Source organism: Zosterops lateralis, assembly GCF_965231275.1.
Source record: "Zosterops lateralis genome assembly, chromosome: 9".
Classification (NCBI taxonomy): domain Eukaryota; kingdom Metazoa; phylum Chordata; class Aves; order Passeriformes; family Zosteropidae; genus Zosterops; species Zosterops lateralis.
In genome coordinates, this window is record NC_139769.1 from 19762149 (window position 1) to 19779395 (window position 17247).

The 17247-nt window shown below is 36.1% G+C and overlaps 1 protein-coding gene across 3 annotated transcripts in view; it reads right to left on the reverse strand.

Moving 5' to 3' along the window:
• Positions 1 to 17247, reverse strand: part of COL11A1 (collagen type XI alpha 1 chain) — a 132257-nt gene that overhangs the window by 47809 nt on the left and 67201 nt on the right. For all 3 annotated transcript variants that reach the window (XM_083867941.1, XM_083867942.1, XM_083867940.1), the window contains 10 exons: positions 15113 to 15157; positions 13488 to 13541; positions 13363 to 13407; positions 9976 to 10029; positions 8951 to 9058; positions 6576 to 6629; positions 3557 to 3610; positions 1410 to 1454; positions 1225 to 1278; positions 1092 to 1136 (listed from right to left, as the gene is read on the reverse strand). In XM_083867941.1, coding sequence (XP_083724067.1) covers positions 1092 to 1136; positions 1225 to 1278; positions 1410 to 1454; positions 3557 to 3610; positions 6576 to 6629; positions 8951 to 9058; positions 9976 to 10029; positions 13363 to 13407; positions 13488 to 13541; positions 15113 to 15157 — 558 coding nt within the window. The remainder of the gene's footprint in view (positions 1 to 1091; positions 1137 to 1224; positions 1279 to 1409; positions 1455 to 3556; positions 3611 to 6575; positions 6630 to 8950; positions 9059 to 9975; positions 10030 to 13362; positions 13408 to 13487; positions 13542 to 15112; positions 15158 to 17247) is intronic.

Consider the following 17247-nt stretch of genomic DNA (forward strand, 5'->3'; position numbering starts at 1 on the left):
TGATTCTTCATCTCTTTGCTTTTATCAGTTTCTCTCCAGGGATGCCTTCATCTTGGATTGATCTGCTCATTGTTTTAGTACCCCCACAACTTCTCTTCCTTGCAAACTCTTGGAGCTGTCAGCAAACTCCTCTTCCACAAGGATCTGCTGTTACCCTTCTGGGAGGCTGCCTCTGATCCTCCTCAGTGTAAAGCAACCCACATTTCCTTCCTGCCTCATTCTCTCCATCCCACATCCTCGCTAATGCCAAAAAAGGTAACATTATGGAGCTGGGGAAAATGCACAAGGAGCTCCCTCCTGAAGACTAACACTCCTACAGCACACTGGGACCTTGCTGTGGATATGGGGAGAAGATCTTTAGGCTTCCTATATCAAAAGGGTTAGCAGTTTACTGAAATATGACTACAAAAGAAAAGTTTAAGCTTTGCAAAAATACTTTGGCAGAAAGCTCATCCACTTAAATGGACTGGGTTTTCAAGTGCTGCCCATAACAAATACGATTTATTAATACTCTTTTTTCTTTACAGTGCTGTACAATGAGCTGTGTAGTGGATTTGTGTATTGATTGGTATGATAATAGCAAGCAGAAAATTTTGTTTTAGAGAGAACAATAGGATTTCTGAAGCATGCAGAAAATAGGTTGAAGGGAATTCTTAGCTGATCCAAACAAAAAAACCTCAGCTGCTTCAAAAAAGACTCTTCTGGATGTGGCTTGAGTGTTTGCTAATCCAATGAACAGGCAGTAAGATGCAGTAAGTGAGGAATTCAGAAGAGCCTGAGCTGTGAGTACACCTCTAATTCACAGGGCACATGGAAATACAAAGCACATGGATGTAACACAGAGTGTATGTACTCTCTGGGTCATATATGTACATAACTGAGATACAGCTGACAGCTTTGAGTAAACTTTAGCCACCCCTTTTATAACTTTGTGAAAAGCATCATTGGAACTGAGGTTTTGTTAGTTCTGGTTACCCTGGTCAAAGCACAGAGATATGAGAGGGAGAATTGAAAATAAAACAACCCTCCCACCCTCAATCACACTCCTATATAGTGGGAAAAAAACATGAACAAAGATGGCTTTCACAAACCCTTTCGCCTGGTGGGCCAGGAGGACCATCATTGCCTGAAGTGCCCTGGAAAGGAAAGACAGTACGTTCAAGGAGTCGCACTTATTTAAAAGAAACAGCCTGCAGCCAATCTATACAGTGTGCTGACAATTACCTTTGGACCTGGTTTACCAGTGGGACCTCTGGGACCTCTTGAGCCTCTTGGACCCTGTCAATTTAACACAGATAGACTTGATGGTAAATACTGGATATTATAACCTAAAAAAAAGTAATTCTTCACAGTATAGTGGAGACGATTTACACAGGGAAGCTTCTAAATTGCAAATCAAAAGAACTTACTGTTGGTCCTCGCTGTCCTCTGGGGCCTGGTTTGCCATGCAATCCCTGGAAAGAAAAGTTCACAGAAATCTTAGCAGGCACTCTGTGAGGTAAAGGGGGTTTTTTTTACTGGAGGCAGAGAGCAACTCCCTTAAGTTTAAATGTTATTTTACCTTTAACTATCTACTTTGCATTTCAATTTACAGAATCACGGTCCTTGATAAAATTGGTTATCTTTCTGAGGTCACTGGGGCTTGTGACTAAATGCCCTAAATTTGCCTGAGAGTCAGATTCTGTCAGAGGCATTAGAACATTTTAAACTACATTAAAACAGTATTGAAGGTGGCACTAAACAAGCAGAGTCCCTCTGCAGTAGTCTAAAGGATTTGGCATCATGAACAGCCTTAAAAGCAAAGTTCCCAGATTCCTGTGGACAGTTCCACAGGTTAATAGAGAAAAGAAAGGGCAAGCCTCTCTTCATTTATAACAGAAATGGGCACTGTAATACCTACCAAAATTATGCACACTTGACAGAGATACAGAACTAGCCAGAATATCAGCCCTTAATTTTTTGCTTTAATATATCTCCTAATCATGTTCAACATGATTTTTTCTTTAGCCTCTGCACTGGAATTGCTGTGCTTTGTAATGCAAAGAATCTTAAAATTCAAGAAAGTATTCTTAAGCTAGAGAAAGGAACCTGACGGCTGGTACTTTCTAATCTTTGAGGTAAACAAACCAGCAACCAAAAAATCATCAGAGATGTTTTAGCACAAAGCTCCCTTTTATTGGAAACCAGCTAAATGCATTCACCTGTTTTCTTGACAGGTTTCCCTCCACCTTTTTTTATTTTTACTGTTGGTTTTATTTCACTTGTCAGAATAAAATTGATGTGTTTTTGAAATGCTACTCAGTCTGTGATCTTCTCAAGGACAAGGACTCTCTTTCTTAGTGCCTGTAAGCATGGTAGCATAAAACAACATGATAACCCTCTAGGCAAGATTAACAATAACGTCTGATTCTCATTACAAAACCTGCAGTTATGGGCTCATGGATGGTCAGCCTAATATTTCAGTGTACTAGCAGTTTGATGGTATTAATTATATGGTTAATACCCTAGCTGAACTTAAAGCTTTATGAAGGCCTGAAAACAGATCTATATAATATCAATATATCAATTTTAAGCATCCTGTTTGATCCTATAATTTCGCTTTTTTTCTCAAACTGCTGCCTTTATCAGCAGTCGTCTCATTTTTTCACAACACAGATGAGTTAAACATTGCTTTGTTGCTTGTGCCTGTACATAACAATGCATCTTTATCTTAGCTAAAATAATACAAGAACAATTTAAACTGTACTTAAGTGATGCAAATTCTATTGGATTTCGTATATTTGATCTTAAAATAATGAATTTATACTTTAAGAATAATAATATATATTACCTGTTTGACTTGATGCTGCTATCAGCTATGAATTCTGACTTAATTTCACCAACTTTCTAACATAACTTGCCATATTCAATTGAGTTTTAGAGACAACAGTCCAGTGACCTTCTTTCTAATCTATTTTTAATTGTTATAGTTTAAGAACATGCTTAACACATTTCCCCTCACCTGTTTCAAGCAAACAAAGCAGCAGGAGATGTAATTTTACATTTTTTTAATGTATGTAATGGTACATGTTCTTCATCTTGCCTGGTATATCTTGCCTTTTTGAAGCTAAGCCTAAAAAAACTCCTTCTGGCAAGTCAGAATATTAATGAAATACAAGTTGAAATTTCCTTGAGGGTAAATTGCATGGTAGCAAGATAATTCATGGGATACAGGAAAATAGTTCTTGCCAACTCGCTCAACTAGACTGTCCAAAAAAATCCCCAAACCCTTCAGGCAAAGGTGATTTTTATTCTCTTTTTCAAATTACATAATTATGGCAGTATGTGCAGCAAGAAAGTGTCCAAGTTCTTGTACATTTAGATTAATACCTTAAAGAATTGCAGATAGTGCCACAGTATGTGCTGTTTTACATAGACATAGAGGTCTGTCTTGAATGTGAAAAAGCCTGTTTCTATCTTTCTTTAGACAGTAACTTGTATCCTTATGTTCAGTCTTTTCCCCCAGCACTGAATTTTAGAAGTTAATTAAGTGTTATGCAAGAATGTATTATCATACCCTTGCACCTTTCTCTCCATTGGCACCTGGAAATCCTGGGAAACCAGTTGAGCCCTATGTAAGAAATCAATGCAAATGTCAGAGGATATCAAGAGCCAAACAGTGGAAAGCCAACATTTAGTAGACACATAAAGCACAACTCCATGTACATTGTAAATGTCAAGCTTGCAATGTGACAGCTGTAAATAAACTTACCATAATGCCTCAAGTCCAGAAAGCATTAAAAAAAAAAAAATCAGCGTACAGAATGGACATTATTTGTCATCTTATTAGACAATAAAATATTCTTTACATCTGCACCTTTTTTTAAGGTAGGAAAGTAACAGCCCTCTAGAAATAATTGTATCATAATGAAGACAAACAAACAAAGCCTTGTTGTCTCACAGTAAGATAATTCTTTTAAAAAATAATTCAAAAAAAATGGTAAGGATTTGTGACATCCTCTATTCACTTTACTGACCTGTAAATTAATTACTTCAAGTTCTTTATTCACTGTAAACCAACCAGTGGACTGTTTCATATAACGGATCCACACAACCCATACATAAGCAGAATTTATGAGGTTGTCTGACTTGAAACTGCTCCCAGAGCTCTGTTCCTCCTTTTTTCCTTCTGCTAACTGCCCAGTCCAGTGGGAACAGTATTATTTTCTTCTTTGCTTCTGGCATAGAGGTTCAGTGACACAGCAGACTTTTTATCTGCCAAGGTGTTAATTTTTCCTAAGGAACTGGGGAGGCAAAGAGGCAATAATCATGAAAAAATATACTTCTACCTGACTGGGGACAAAAATGAAGAGAGCGTTTGGTTTGGTCAGCCACTAAAATTTACTAGCCAGTGTCCCTGCTGTCACAATGCATCTATGCCTGTGCAGCTTGCTGTTAGCATTTTAGTGGTAAATAAAATACATATAACAATAACCTAAAATAGAATTTCTTGCTGCTCTTTGAATTTTTTTCTGGTTTTTTTTTTTTTTTTTTTTTTTTTTTTTTTTTTTATCTCTTGTTCTTACTCCTGTCTTTCCTCTAATGAATCCTGTTTTACATAATCATTCCAAATATTCATAAAAGACTTAGGGGTAGTACAACTTCACTAACACAGATTGTAATGAAACCCTTACTGATATTGACTGGTGGCAGAAAAGTAATATTTTTATTCCTTCCCTTTCCTTTTATATTCCTTTTCCTTTTTTATTTCTTAATTTTTCACTAGTTATAACTTTATATAAGAATAAAACTAAAAATTCTAGTCTGGGAAACCCAGGCATGTTCTTTAAAATTAAAAGGCTGGAAAACAGACCAAATGATTGGTTATAAATGTCTTACATGTTCAGTAGTTTTTGCAGCTGTGCTAATCAAGAGGACTGGATTGGAGAAAAACGTGTACTGAAAATTATCAGACAATGGCAGTACTCTGAAAACAATTCTTAGAAAAAAACTTAATGAAAAGGAAGTATCAACAAAAAGAATGATGTCAAATTTCTTGTCAATACTGGGACAAGATTTCCTATTTGCTTTACATAGCTAATATATTTTTCTTCTGCTTTTTCTTTTCAGTCCCTCATGTCAATTTGAACTGGTCTGTGATTCAGTTTCCAAAGAAGTCTCTAGTTAGTTATCTATTGTAGCTGTCATGAGTCTTCCTTGGACATTTAAGCAACAAATCAGAAGAGCAACAGTGAATGGAGCTTGAGAACTATTTTCAATTTTAACATGATAAAAATTTAATGCAAGGAAGTTCTTGGTCTTCATCTTTGTTGAAAAAAACCATCAACTTTTATGTGAAATGTTACATCATTTTTGTTCTTAGAACTGAATAATGCAATACTCTTATCTTAGATTTTTCAAAAGGCAATTCTAAAGAAGAACAATGAGACTGAAGTCTCAGACATTTTGATTTAAGAAACTGAAGCCCAAACCCCTGTGTCTTTCAATGTGAATAGTTTTCATGAGTATTTTCCATAGATAATTCTAATATTTTTCACTGATGCAGTGTTCAGTGAATAAGCATTCTTCAGATGGTCCATTCACTTGACTAAAAAGGGTCAAACTATAGGGCAGAGTCAGAAAAACACTTTCTCACTCAGGAAGATTTATTTCATCCAAAATCCCCCATAATTTCATATTTGGAAATAAAAATAAATCCAAAGCAGAGCAGAATTGAGGATCTTACTGCAGGATGACTGTTCAGATGTGTAGGACTAGTAAGGGATTCTTTTCCTTGTGATATTTAGCTAGATGGGTCTTCTTTGAGAGGGGCTGGAGCTACAATGTCTCCCTAATGGTCTCCTCTACACCAGTGTTTGTAGAGCTTTGCTTTTATCCAATTTTTTTTTTCTTTCTAATCTCAGAAAAGAGATCCTGCAATTAATTTAACATGCTCATTTCCTAAAGATGTGTTAGGATGAACAGATATAAATTTGTTTCATAAAAATGTTTTAAACCAGAAGCCCCTGTGTGGTTTCCTATTGCAATCCAAATATGTAAAGTAGCTGAAGGATAGATCTATACACTTAAATTAACTAAGGATTTTGTTTTGTCATGTTTGTCTTAAAAGAAACTAAAGAAAACCATGAGGAAAATTGTAAATTATATGTTTCAAAGAAATATGGTTTATTCCATGGAAGAAGGAGTAATGACACAAATGGAATCCCTGTACCACACTGAAAATTCCCATCATTGTCAGCATCCATTTAGTCAATATAGTGCCTATTCTCTTTCAAGAATGTCAGCAATTCCTTCCTTTTCCAGCTTAGTGCATGCCAGTTTGATGCTGGCACAATACAACTCAGGAGAAGATGCTAAAGGGTAGTACAGTAAGGAGAGGTGCTCCATAAAGAGCCTGACATATGGAATCCCACATTATTCAGGATTCTGCTTCAGAATATGATTGTCAAGAAAGAAAATGAGAAAAATGGCCTCTTCTTTGATGTCCACACCCTGCTTCCCCAAACACAGAAATGAAATAACTGCCATTGTGACCAGTGTCAAGGCACTCAATATACAGCTCATTTACAGCTCACCTTTGGACCTTGTCTCCCTGGATATCCTGGCAGTCCAGGTACGCCGAGCTTACCCTGCAATGAGAAGGCAGTGTTAGATTTTACTGTATCCTCCTTTGTGGTTCAGCAACCTTCCATACAAAATAATTTTTCTACAACATAGAGTGATGATACTCCATGGAATATAATAATTAATTAAATCAATTTCTCATTTTTATAATTAATCCACTGATTAATCCATTTTTATAATTAATTATATCAATTTTTATAAACAATCCACTGGACTGAGTGCCCCAAATTTAAACAAAAATGCACTCCAATGAATGAATACAGAGAAACCAATTCCTCAAAGTTGTTTTCTTCCATGAAGTGCTGTGCAGTTCTATGTGGTTGAGATCATTAAACAATAATTATTCTCTAAAAAATCAGGGTGTTAATAGGTTTAAGTGAGAAGAAATTATTTTTAATTTATACTGTGTGATGGCTGACTTTCATGAATAGGCATTTGAAGAATCAATTCTTTTCCTGAATAGTTTTAAACCAAGACTATGACAAATTATACCCCTCTGATTATTTGCTGACAATGGATTTGTCAACAACCATTACCAGCTTGCTATGCTCAGAAAAGACTGATCAGCACTGACATCAACCATTCCCAGAAAAGAAATACAGTACCCTGCTCCATTGAGTTGGTCTCTTTAGACCTCTAGAGGATGAGTGATGGTTTGCCACTTTCAAAGGCAAGGGAAAGCAGTTTCAGATTTTGAAAGATGGGAACTTTGGGGAAGAATTTCTCTGTGTTCTAGAATATCAAGTTCTGGAGAAGATCTTAGTGGAAAATGACCGTAAAGTATCATATGGTACTCTGCAGTAACCATAGACAACACAAAATAGGAAGGAGAGATTTGCATGGAGAAAGAAATTTTCCTCAAAATGTCTATTGGTAAAAAAAAATACAGCACATAAATAAATATATTGAGTATTATCATATTCATGTAAGCACATATCTTTGGTGAGACATTATTGAGAACAATTTTTACATTTAAGAACCTACTTATAATGCTTCCTGTTATTTGCCACCCTGAAACAAGCCACATGCATCACAATGATTTAAATGTTTTGCAGCATGACAGCACATCAAACTCCTGCCAGATTCAGTGGAAGTTTTGCCCCTGATTTTTTGAGTCAGTAAGTCCAGTTGCCTAAATTGTGCGTGCGAATACAATTTTTTTTATTTTGAGCTCATTTCTGATATTGTTCCTAATTTTTTTGCACCCTACTTGAAATTTCATTAACCAAGCAAATCCAGCTTTAGACCTACATGGGAAAAAGAGTTTTCTTATCATAGAATCAGATGAACACAGAGAACAAGAACTACTGCAGTAATTTCATTACTTTCCTTACAAGGATAGTACATTTGCATTAAATACATCAGAAGAATGACAGGGGAACAAGACATTTATATCTGCTCTTACAGACTTTCTAAACATTGTGGGAAAATCTAAAAGATCACAATGACTATTCCAGTTTTTGCACTAAAATAAATAGCACAGGATCAGCACCAAGGTATTCCTCTCTGACTCATTCAATTCTGGCCAAGTATCCATAGAATACCCACAGAAGATGTGTGTCTTCCAGTGGGAAAGAAAAGCTGTAAATATTTGTAAAAAAGGGAAAACTGGGGGTCTAAAATTCCAAGGTCAGCATATAGTGTTATCAACACCAACACTTTTTCAAATATCTTTTGATATTTAGGGCTTCAGATTCTTGACTTGTATACTGAGAGTCCCAAATATGTCACAGTGAAGAAGAAACAGTTGAAAACCTATATTCATAGCAAGTAATTTGAATAAGAACTAAAAATAACTCAAATTTGAATTTAAAAACTACCAACTATTTTTGTTTTTGTTGAAGCCAGGATTCTACAGAGATTTGTACCTTGTGCTTGATCTCTCTTTTTTCACCATCCTTTTATCAGTCCTCTCTCTTAACAACCCCTTTCCCTTTTGCCAAACCTACTTTTTCGGGAAATGTTTTCCATTTTAAAAAATTTCCAAGTCACCATTTGTTGTAACATGACTCAATATTAATTCACTCTTCAGCAGCACCTTTATCCTCCTTTGTGCCCAGCTATTTTATTTGCAGTTTTCCACAGCTGGCATGCACTGTATGTAATTTGGGATAAGAATGGAGTTGCCGTATGTACTGCTGGAGTACTCCAATGCCTCTTTGTTTACTTACAAGATAAGACTTCCCAATTCTTAATCAAATGGGAACTCTGGTGGCCTGTTGCAGTAGTGTCACAAAAAGATTTTGCAGATCTGAAGGCTTGTTTTTCAGTTATGAAGATTATGAATGAGGCAATGGTCTGCTTCTGTTGATTTCTGGCTACTGACCTTTTCCCCAGCTGGACCAGCAGCACCTGGGTCCCCAGATGGACCTGCTCGACCTTTGGGACCTTCTGGGCCATCTTCTCCTCGTGGACCTGGCTGACCAATTTCTCCCTAAAATACAACAATGGCCTTCATGCATATATTGGAAAGATTTCCTACAATTACTTAAAAATAAATTTTCAGCAAATCTAAACAGAGAATAGAATCATACAATAGTTGGACGGGAAGGAACTTTTAAAGGTCATCCAGGCTTCCTGCAGTGCACAGGGACATCTCCAAATAGATCAGGTTGCTGTAAGCCCTGTCCAGTTTCCTATTAGGAAAATATCACTACTGATGTTCATTATATAAATGCAAATATATTAAAAAATTAGACAGTGACTATCACTTTCAGAGCATTAGAGCCTAGTTGTCTTGCTTGAAGACAGCTGCATTTGGAAACTGTATTCTTATTTTTCCTTTCTTAAATTTTTGAGAAGGCATCCTGGCAGTCCATAGAAAGAAAACTGTCTTTATCTAAGTACTTACGTGGCTACCATCTTCACAGTTATTTATACATACTACAGATACAGGCAGGAGCCTCTTATGAAAAGCTTTTTTACAACCTCCACAACACTTTCTATGAAAAAAAGTAATTGCTCGCTGGGCTACATAAACAGCATTTTGGCAGAGATGTGCAAAATGCTGGCCTGGAATAGAAATCCTAGATAGATTTATTTTATCTATATAACTTTTCCTCAGGCAAATACTGGAGATCTTGGAATTTGGAAAGGAAAATCCCCTAGTAAGAAGCTCAGTGAAAAGGATATTCAAAATGGACATTCTCTTCCTTTTTATGATTGTGCCATTTTTGATTCACAAGAACCATATCTCTGGATTGGATTTATGCACACACAGGGAATAGAAATACTTTAAATACTAGCCTTTATTTTATTTTTATTTTAAGTACTTTTGTTCACTTCAGTGATCCTTTCAAAACAATAACATTTAAACTTTTAAGAATATTTGGGCTATGAATAAATGCTTACCCGGTCACCTTTAAGACCCATGTCACCTTTAAATCCTGGAAAACCATCTTCACCCTAAAAAAGGGAGAAATGCATGTAAAGACTTAGTAATACAGAGAAACTTTTTTTTCCCACAAAAAAGGTGAGAAAATAAATTAACAACAGATTAAGATAAACTGTGTAGATAAAGTGGGAACTTCAGAAAATCTAATCAGACACCTACTTCTTTATAAAAAGTACACCAGTGCACTACACAAAATCAATTTTTAGTTTGAATATTCTTAATACCAGTTGTTCAAAAATTTATTTAAAGGTAGAAACAATGTCATTATTCTGTTTTAATATGAATTGTCTTGAAAAGTCCTTTATTAAGTCCCATTTTTGATTATCATTCTTTTTAATAGTCCAAAAAAATTGGTGACAAATAAATCAGTGACACTCTTTTGATAGCGGAACTTCCCTTTTAAGTAGTTTTTCTTTTAATCTAGTGCCTTAATAGAATCACGAATGACTCAAAAGTTGACTGCCTGTAACATCTTAATAAATTGACACAAAACCTAAACATACTAATGCTTATAACTTAAAAGAAGTAGTGATCACTATATAGCATTTTGATATCCAGCAATGCTCAGCCCTGCCTACTCACTGGCTGAAGCGATTGAAAGAAAGTAGAAACAAAATAAGCATTAAGACTGAATCCAAATAGAGTGGCAAAACAGGTGCACATTATTGCTATTTCTAATAAAAAATATTTATTTCTGCCTAGCATGGGTTGGATTAAATGATCTTGAAGGTCTCTTCCAACCTAGTAATAAAAAAAATAAATTCTGTGATCCTGTGTGACTCATCATAAAACTACTGTTGCAAAATCCAGGCAACAAAGATTCTATTTTCATCTAATGCTTAGTTGTAACACGGTAGCAAAGGTCTTTGTGATGAATAAAAACATAGTAAAACGTTTTACTATAATGCTATTGGTTTTTTATATGCTAAAGTAATACTGCTGACTTTAAATCTGAGTAATATTTGGACTGCCAATAAAACCAGAAGAGAGCGACAATGTGCTCCACATTACTGAAGAAAAAAACAAAACAAAACAAAACAAAAAGAAAGAAAACTTTGTATTTAATCCTCGTGTTCAAAAAGAAGTTTGCTTTTTTCATTCCTGGGCCCACAGAAGTTTTATCTTCTCCCTGATCACCAAGTGAGATGGACTGCAGGGCTAAAGCCATTCTGAATTTGGAAGTAGTCATGGAGTATGCAACAATAACCCTAGAAAGGGTGATAGAAGTAGATCTGCTAGTGGTAAACAACTCAAAATAGGCAAGGAGGCATCAAAAGTTTAAAAAACCAAAAAAACCCCAATAAACCAAAAAACCAAACCAAACCAAAAAAACACCCCAAAAAAACCACAACCAATCAACCAACAAAAATGAACTAAACCAACAAAAATCCCAAACCAAACGAAGAAAAAAAAACCCAAACTGAAACAAAAAACAAAAAACAAAAAAACCCAAAACAAATCAAACAAGTAAATATAGTTTTTGAATAAAGTGTGTTAATTTAAAAAAACTCAAAAGAGGTGACACTATAATTCATTGAAAAAAATATACTACAAATCAGTGTAAAAGCAGTTTTGCCATGCTTTCTATATGATAAAACAAACTTTTATTTTAACACCTTATATTGCATAAATTAAAAATTTAAGTTGGCTTTTTCTAAAATTCAGAAAGAAATGAAAACGGCAGTGTGAAGAATACATCAAAAAAGCTTCAGCTTTAAAAGTTGCTCAGTTATGGCCAATAATATGGGCAGTAATCATTACATGAGAACCCTTAGCAAGGACTGACCATGTGTCAACTACTGACCAAATGGCTGCCAAATGAACTGAAACTCTTCTTCAGCTTTCACAGTGAGGTTCCAGCTATTGAGATCTATAAGAGGCAGATTTTATTCTGTGTAGGAGGAGAGAGCTGAATGCTCTATTTCCTCCTCTGCTGGTAACGAAAAGTAGCTAAAGAGTTCTAGTCACATTTACTAGTCAGTACAGATACAGGCTTCCTCTGATATCCCTGGATCATTCCAGACCTATGGAGGGTTCCCTAAATGATAAGGTTATTTATTTTGATCTCTTGCAGTGCTTTCTCTCATGTAATGGCAGTTGAATAATTTCAGTAAAAAAAGGCCTGTGAACACACCCCAAAAGCACTAAGAGAACAAACTATGCAATATCTTTCTGTGACTTTTGGAGGTATTCTGTAGAATTCACTCTCTTACTGCAACTGTGAGATCAATTTTAGGAACAGAGAAGTATTGGAGACATTGTGCTAATCGGTATTCATTGAGATACACAGGTACATATGCACATATATATATGAAATGTATTTACATACAAGTCCTGTATTTTGTCCAAGCATGATATTATTAATCCAATAAGGCCCAAGAAAAAGCTGGGGTTCTGAACTGTCTAGTCTCCATGGACATTAAACACGCTTCTTCAGCTTAGAGCAACTCTAAAATGAGCATGCAGTCTAGACAAAGTGTGGTTTAGTAAGGCTTGAAAATGTACAGCAGCTCTTGGCACCTGAGCCAAGTTCTGAATCAGGGCTTTTTGGCAAGACTGAGTCTTCTGCTTTAGAAATATCTATAAATATCTATATACCTATATATATATACTAGCCAGCAGAGCCTCAAGAGTGGATTTGCCTGTGTGGTCAGGAGGTATGACTGATGGTGTCTGTTGTGTGTCTCCTATTTTGAGTGCTGAAGGAAGTGTGACTTTAAACCAACACTGGCCGCAGTTTCAGCCACCGCAGACCATCAGGAGTCAGTCCAGATCCCAGTGGTTGGTGTTTGCTCCAGGAAGAGCTCTACACACTGAATTAATAGTATCAGGGGAAATAAGAGCTTTCTTCACATTCATATATATGGATCTGACTGGGGCTGTCCATCACTTTGGCGAAGCCAAAGATCTGGGACAAAATACCTTGAAAGCCATTGCCCAGTGTACATAAAAAATACAGATCTATCTTATGGCTCTATAAAAACAGATAAAAACCATATTGTCACCACAAATCTCTCTGATGCACAAGCCTCCCATATCCACTACAGTATCTACTATTAAGGGAGGGGATGTCTAACTCTCCACTCACTTTAGAGAGAAGTTACCTAAACTGCTGCAAAGAATATTGACAATTCTAGTAACTGAAGGTTTTATATTCACTTTGTACTAGTCTACAAAGTGAATATAAATAACCATGAAGGTCACTGATTTAGGCACTGGGCTTGGGATGTCTTTAGGGAAAGACAAAAATAAATTCATTGCTGTGAGATAAAGCACACTGCAGTGAAGGAGACAGAAGACGCTGCAGTGTAAAAAGGGAAAGAATTAACTGCAGTCAGGTTTACCTTTTCACCTTTGGATCCCTTCAGTCCACGTACACCATCAGCACCCTAAAGGAAGAATATGAAGAATTAACCACAAGTATATATTCAAAAGGTGTGAGAGGAGGAATCCAATAATTAAATCTTACCTTTACACCACGAGGACCTGGATATCCAATGGGACCCTGAGGACCTGGAGGCCCCTAAAATATATTGAAGCAAAGAACCTTTGTTTGCACAGTTTTTGGTTAGCAAGCAGTTCTCTTCAGAATGTAATCCTTATTCTTTCACTATAATGTATGAGACAGCAAAATAACACTGGGCTGCCTGCCACTAAGTTAAGGCATTAAAAAGCACCATGTCACCATAAATTATTAATAGAATTGTGAACTTGGATTTAACTTGTATATTTGGGAAGCATCTATGCATAATAAAAATTATTTGAAACAATGGTGATTGTAAAAAGGAACAAACAAAAATATGCCAGTTAGAAACCAGTGGTGTTTTATTGGAGAAAATATACAGGTTAATTATGATGATGACACAAGTCAAAAATAGAGATCAAAATAGTGGGAAAAATAAAAATCATGGTCTTAAAAAAAAAAAAAAAAAGAAAAAGAAAAAAAAAGACATCCCCAGCCTGGAAGCTAAAAGGCTCATGGTACTATCTCTACTGACTGGTGCCTGGATTCTTTTAGTTACATTTTTGTGAGTATTTTAAAGATGCTGAACATGGATCTGTGCAATCTGATGGCAGGGCCTAAAGAAACTGATTTCTATGAAGGGTGGAAGCCAGGAAGCCTGGAAACATAATACCTCTGTTGGAGGCTGAGCTCTGCTGATTCTCCCATGCCTGAGATGGACAGGTAACAAAATCTTTTACTAATGGGGACATAGATAGGGTCTGTTTCCTCTCTCCAATGTTTCTTTTCATGAAACCATTGGACTGTTAACATCTCTGAGAAACTGAATTTTCTATCTAATTTGGCTGAAATTTATCAGAAAATTCAAAAGACAGAAGAACTGGCAAATGGCCACATGCCTGGACTTTCAAAATACAAATGCTGTATGTAAGCTTTATTTTCTTAAGAAATCAGGACAAAATTTACAAGTCTTTTACAGATAACAACACTTCTGACAAATATGCTGATATCAGTGGTGCTGCACTTTCTCAAGTGACCTATTAATTCACTCATCCTGTCATGCAGAATACAGCCTTTTAGTATTGCCCCTGAAAACTGAAACTGATTTCAGGTGCTATAAAGGGTGCTATTCTGGATAAATAAAGGTCAATACTGAGTAAGAAGAACACTTTAAGTAGCTTCAAGGCCCTTTGAGGGCTTCATAAGGTAAGAGAAAATACTTAACTCTGACACTGAGTTGAAGATGACCTAAAAATTGCATGGTCTCTGCATGCATTTTTATAGCTTCAAAAAAAGCATTTTCTGAAGAATGCTTGTGAGTACGCCATACAACAGAATTGAAAACTCAAAATATCTGCAAGTTGTTTGTAAGAAATGTGTGCAAACTTTTTATTGCCACTCTGCCAACTCCAAGATGAGGTTTAATTTAAAAGAGTAATCTTTATCTTATTTACTATCTCTAATATTTTTATATGTACGTTTGTCTGTGAAAAGATGCTTTCAATGTGTCATGGATTTTCTATTGTCTTCTTAAATAGCTCTTGTAAGTAACAAATCTGTCCTAAAGATGAAAAATTACCAAAAGCTTTCTTGAAATCTATGTAAATAAATGGAAAAGTTTTAAAACTCACCAATGCACCTTTATCTCCAGACTGACCCTCTTTGCCAGGATGACCCTGTTTTAAGAGAAATGTGTCTGATTTGAAAAGCAGTAATTTCTAAGGAGTGGCATTTTATTATTAAAACAAAATTATTTAGACACTTGAATTTCAGGTCATTAATCACATTTCTTCTGTATTAGAATAATCACACACATTTTGAGGAAAGCTTTTACTTTCAATACCAATTTAATTTACATAACAAAGGAAAAACTGGACTAAAGTTACATTCATGTCAATATTTTCAGGAATATGCTGACCAGTCCTTCTGTTTAGTTTATGTTTCAGCAGTAAGAGGCTTTTAATGCAAGAGACTCTTACCTTTGATTTTGAAACACGGGTGATTTATTTTGTAGCATGAAGACATTCCTAAAAATATTTTTTTAATTACAGAATTTATCACAAGATTCAATAGAAGGCTGATTTAATTTCAACCTTCTATGTGTTTGTTCTACTGTGACTTGCTTTTTGAACAAAATTAATTTACATCTTAGACTTGGTTCTATATCACTGATGTTAATGCTACAGCACTCAAAATGTTAGCCAATCCACTGTTTTACCTTCTTACAAAATTTGCACTTAAATTGCAAAACTTAAGGGTAATTTAATGAAGCTAAAAATTAACAGATAATTGTGACTAGGCTGCAGGAGGGCACGGAGCTGTGAGGGGACACAGCTGGGACACTGCTCCAAATTAACCAGGGAATATTCCATACCATATGATGTCATACTCAGTAATAAAAGCTCAGGGAAAGAAGGAGGGAGGACATTCATAACCAATTTCCCAGCAAGTGGCTGGCCATCTGCCTGCAAATTGGCAGTGGTGAATGAATCCCTTATTTTTCTTTGCTTGTGTGCATAGCATTTTTTCCACTTATTAAGCTGTTGTTACTTCAGCCCAGGAGTTTTCTTGCTTTTGCCCTCGTGATTCTGTCCCCTACCCTGCTGAGGGAGGAGTGAGCCAGTGAGTAGGTGGGTGCTTGGCTGCTGACTGGGGTCAACCCAGCACGGCAGGAGTGTGTATCAGGTACACACCTGGGCTGACACCTGATTATCTCTTACAGCATTTCCCTCCTTGCTTTGATGGTTTAACGAGATGAAGATGAGAAATAATGCCTCTGTTTGGAAAGGAACATTGTTTCCAGTACACAGGAAAGGATAAGGGGAAACATTCCAATGTTTAGACAATGATTCAAGATACAGGCACTCAGCTGGACTATCATTGCGCACTTAATATTCTCCATTAAATTGGTACTTTGGCAGGTAAAAGGCTAGATTGTGAGAGCCCTGGGAACAGTTCTGTACTGGCAATATATTTGCAGTGACCTTGTTAAACCTTGCTAAAAGTCAGGTTTAAAAGATGCAGATTTCACTTAAAAGAAAAATTGTAAGGGGCAATTGCATAGGAAGGATAGACAACATCTCAGAAATAACATTGTCTAATGGCTCTTAGTGGTATAAAAAAAAAAATGTTTTGCTGCAAGAAAGCAAGTGTAGGGGCATGCCATTATGGCCAATGATTCCATTTAAGCTGAATGCCTAAACCATGCTGCTCAAGTGGTTACAATCTCTGTTCACATGAGCAACTGCAGCCTCAGAGTGAAGCTGAATTCCTTGGCAATTACAAAGCTTGGCTTAGGTGTGTCCCAGTCTAGACAATGCAAGAAGCACCTCAAACACATAATATGGACCTTAGGCCAGGAAGCTGAGGAAGATGTAGTCTGTTCCATGCTTCCTCAGAGAAAAGTGGTGAGCATTTTTACAGGTGATTTGCTCTGCCAGACTGACAAGGTAGGATACAGTGGAACAGTTTCTGGCCCTTTGTGTGTTAGTAGGTTATTTATGCATCCCTGAAGATGCTGCAGATGCATTTCATCATCTGGGACCACATTTTAAAAGCCCACAGATGTTTTTAGCAGCTGCTTCAAAAATTTAATTCTCTTAGTTTTAACAGCTCAAATGATATAGGGATTTTAGATGGATTTTATAATGTTGTTGCCAGCTAGGACTACCATTGCTTTTCCCCTCCATTTTCTTTTCATAACATAGGTATCCAGAATTATCTGTCCCTTAGTAAAAGTAGTTAAACATTCAAAGGATTAGATATT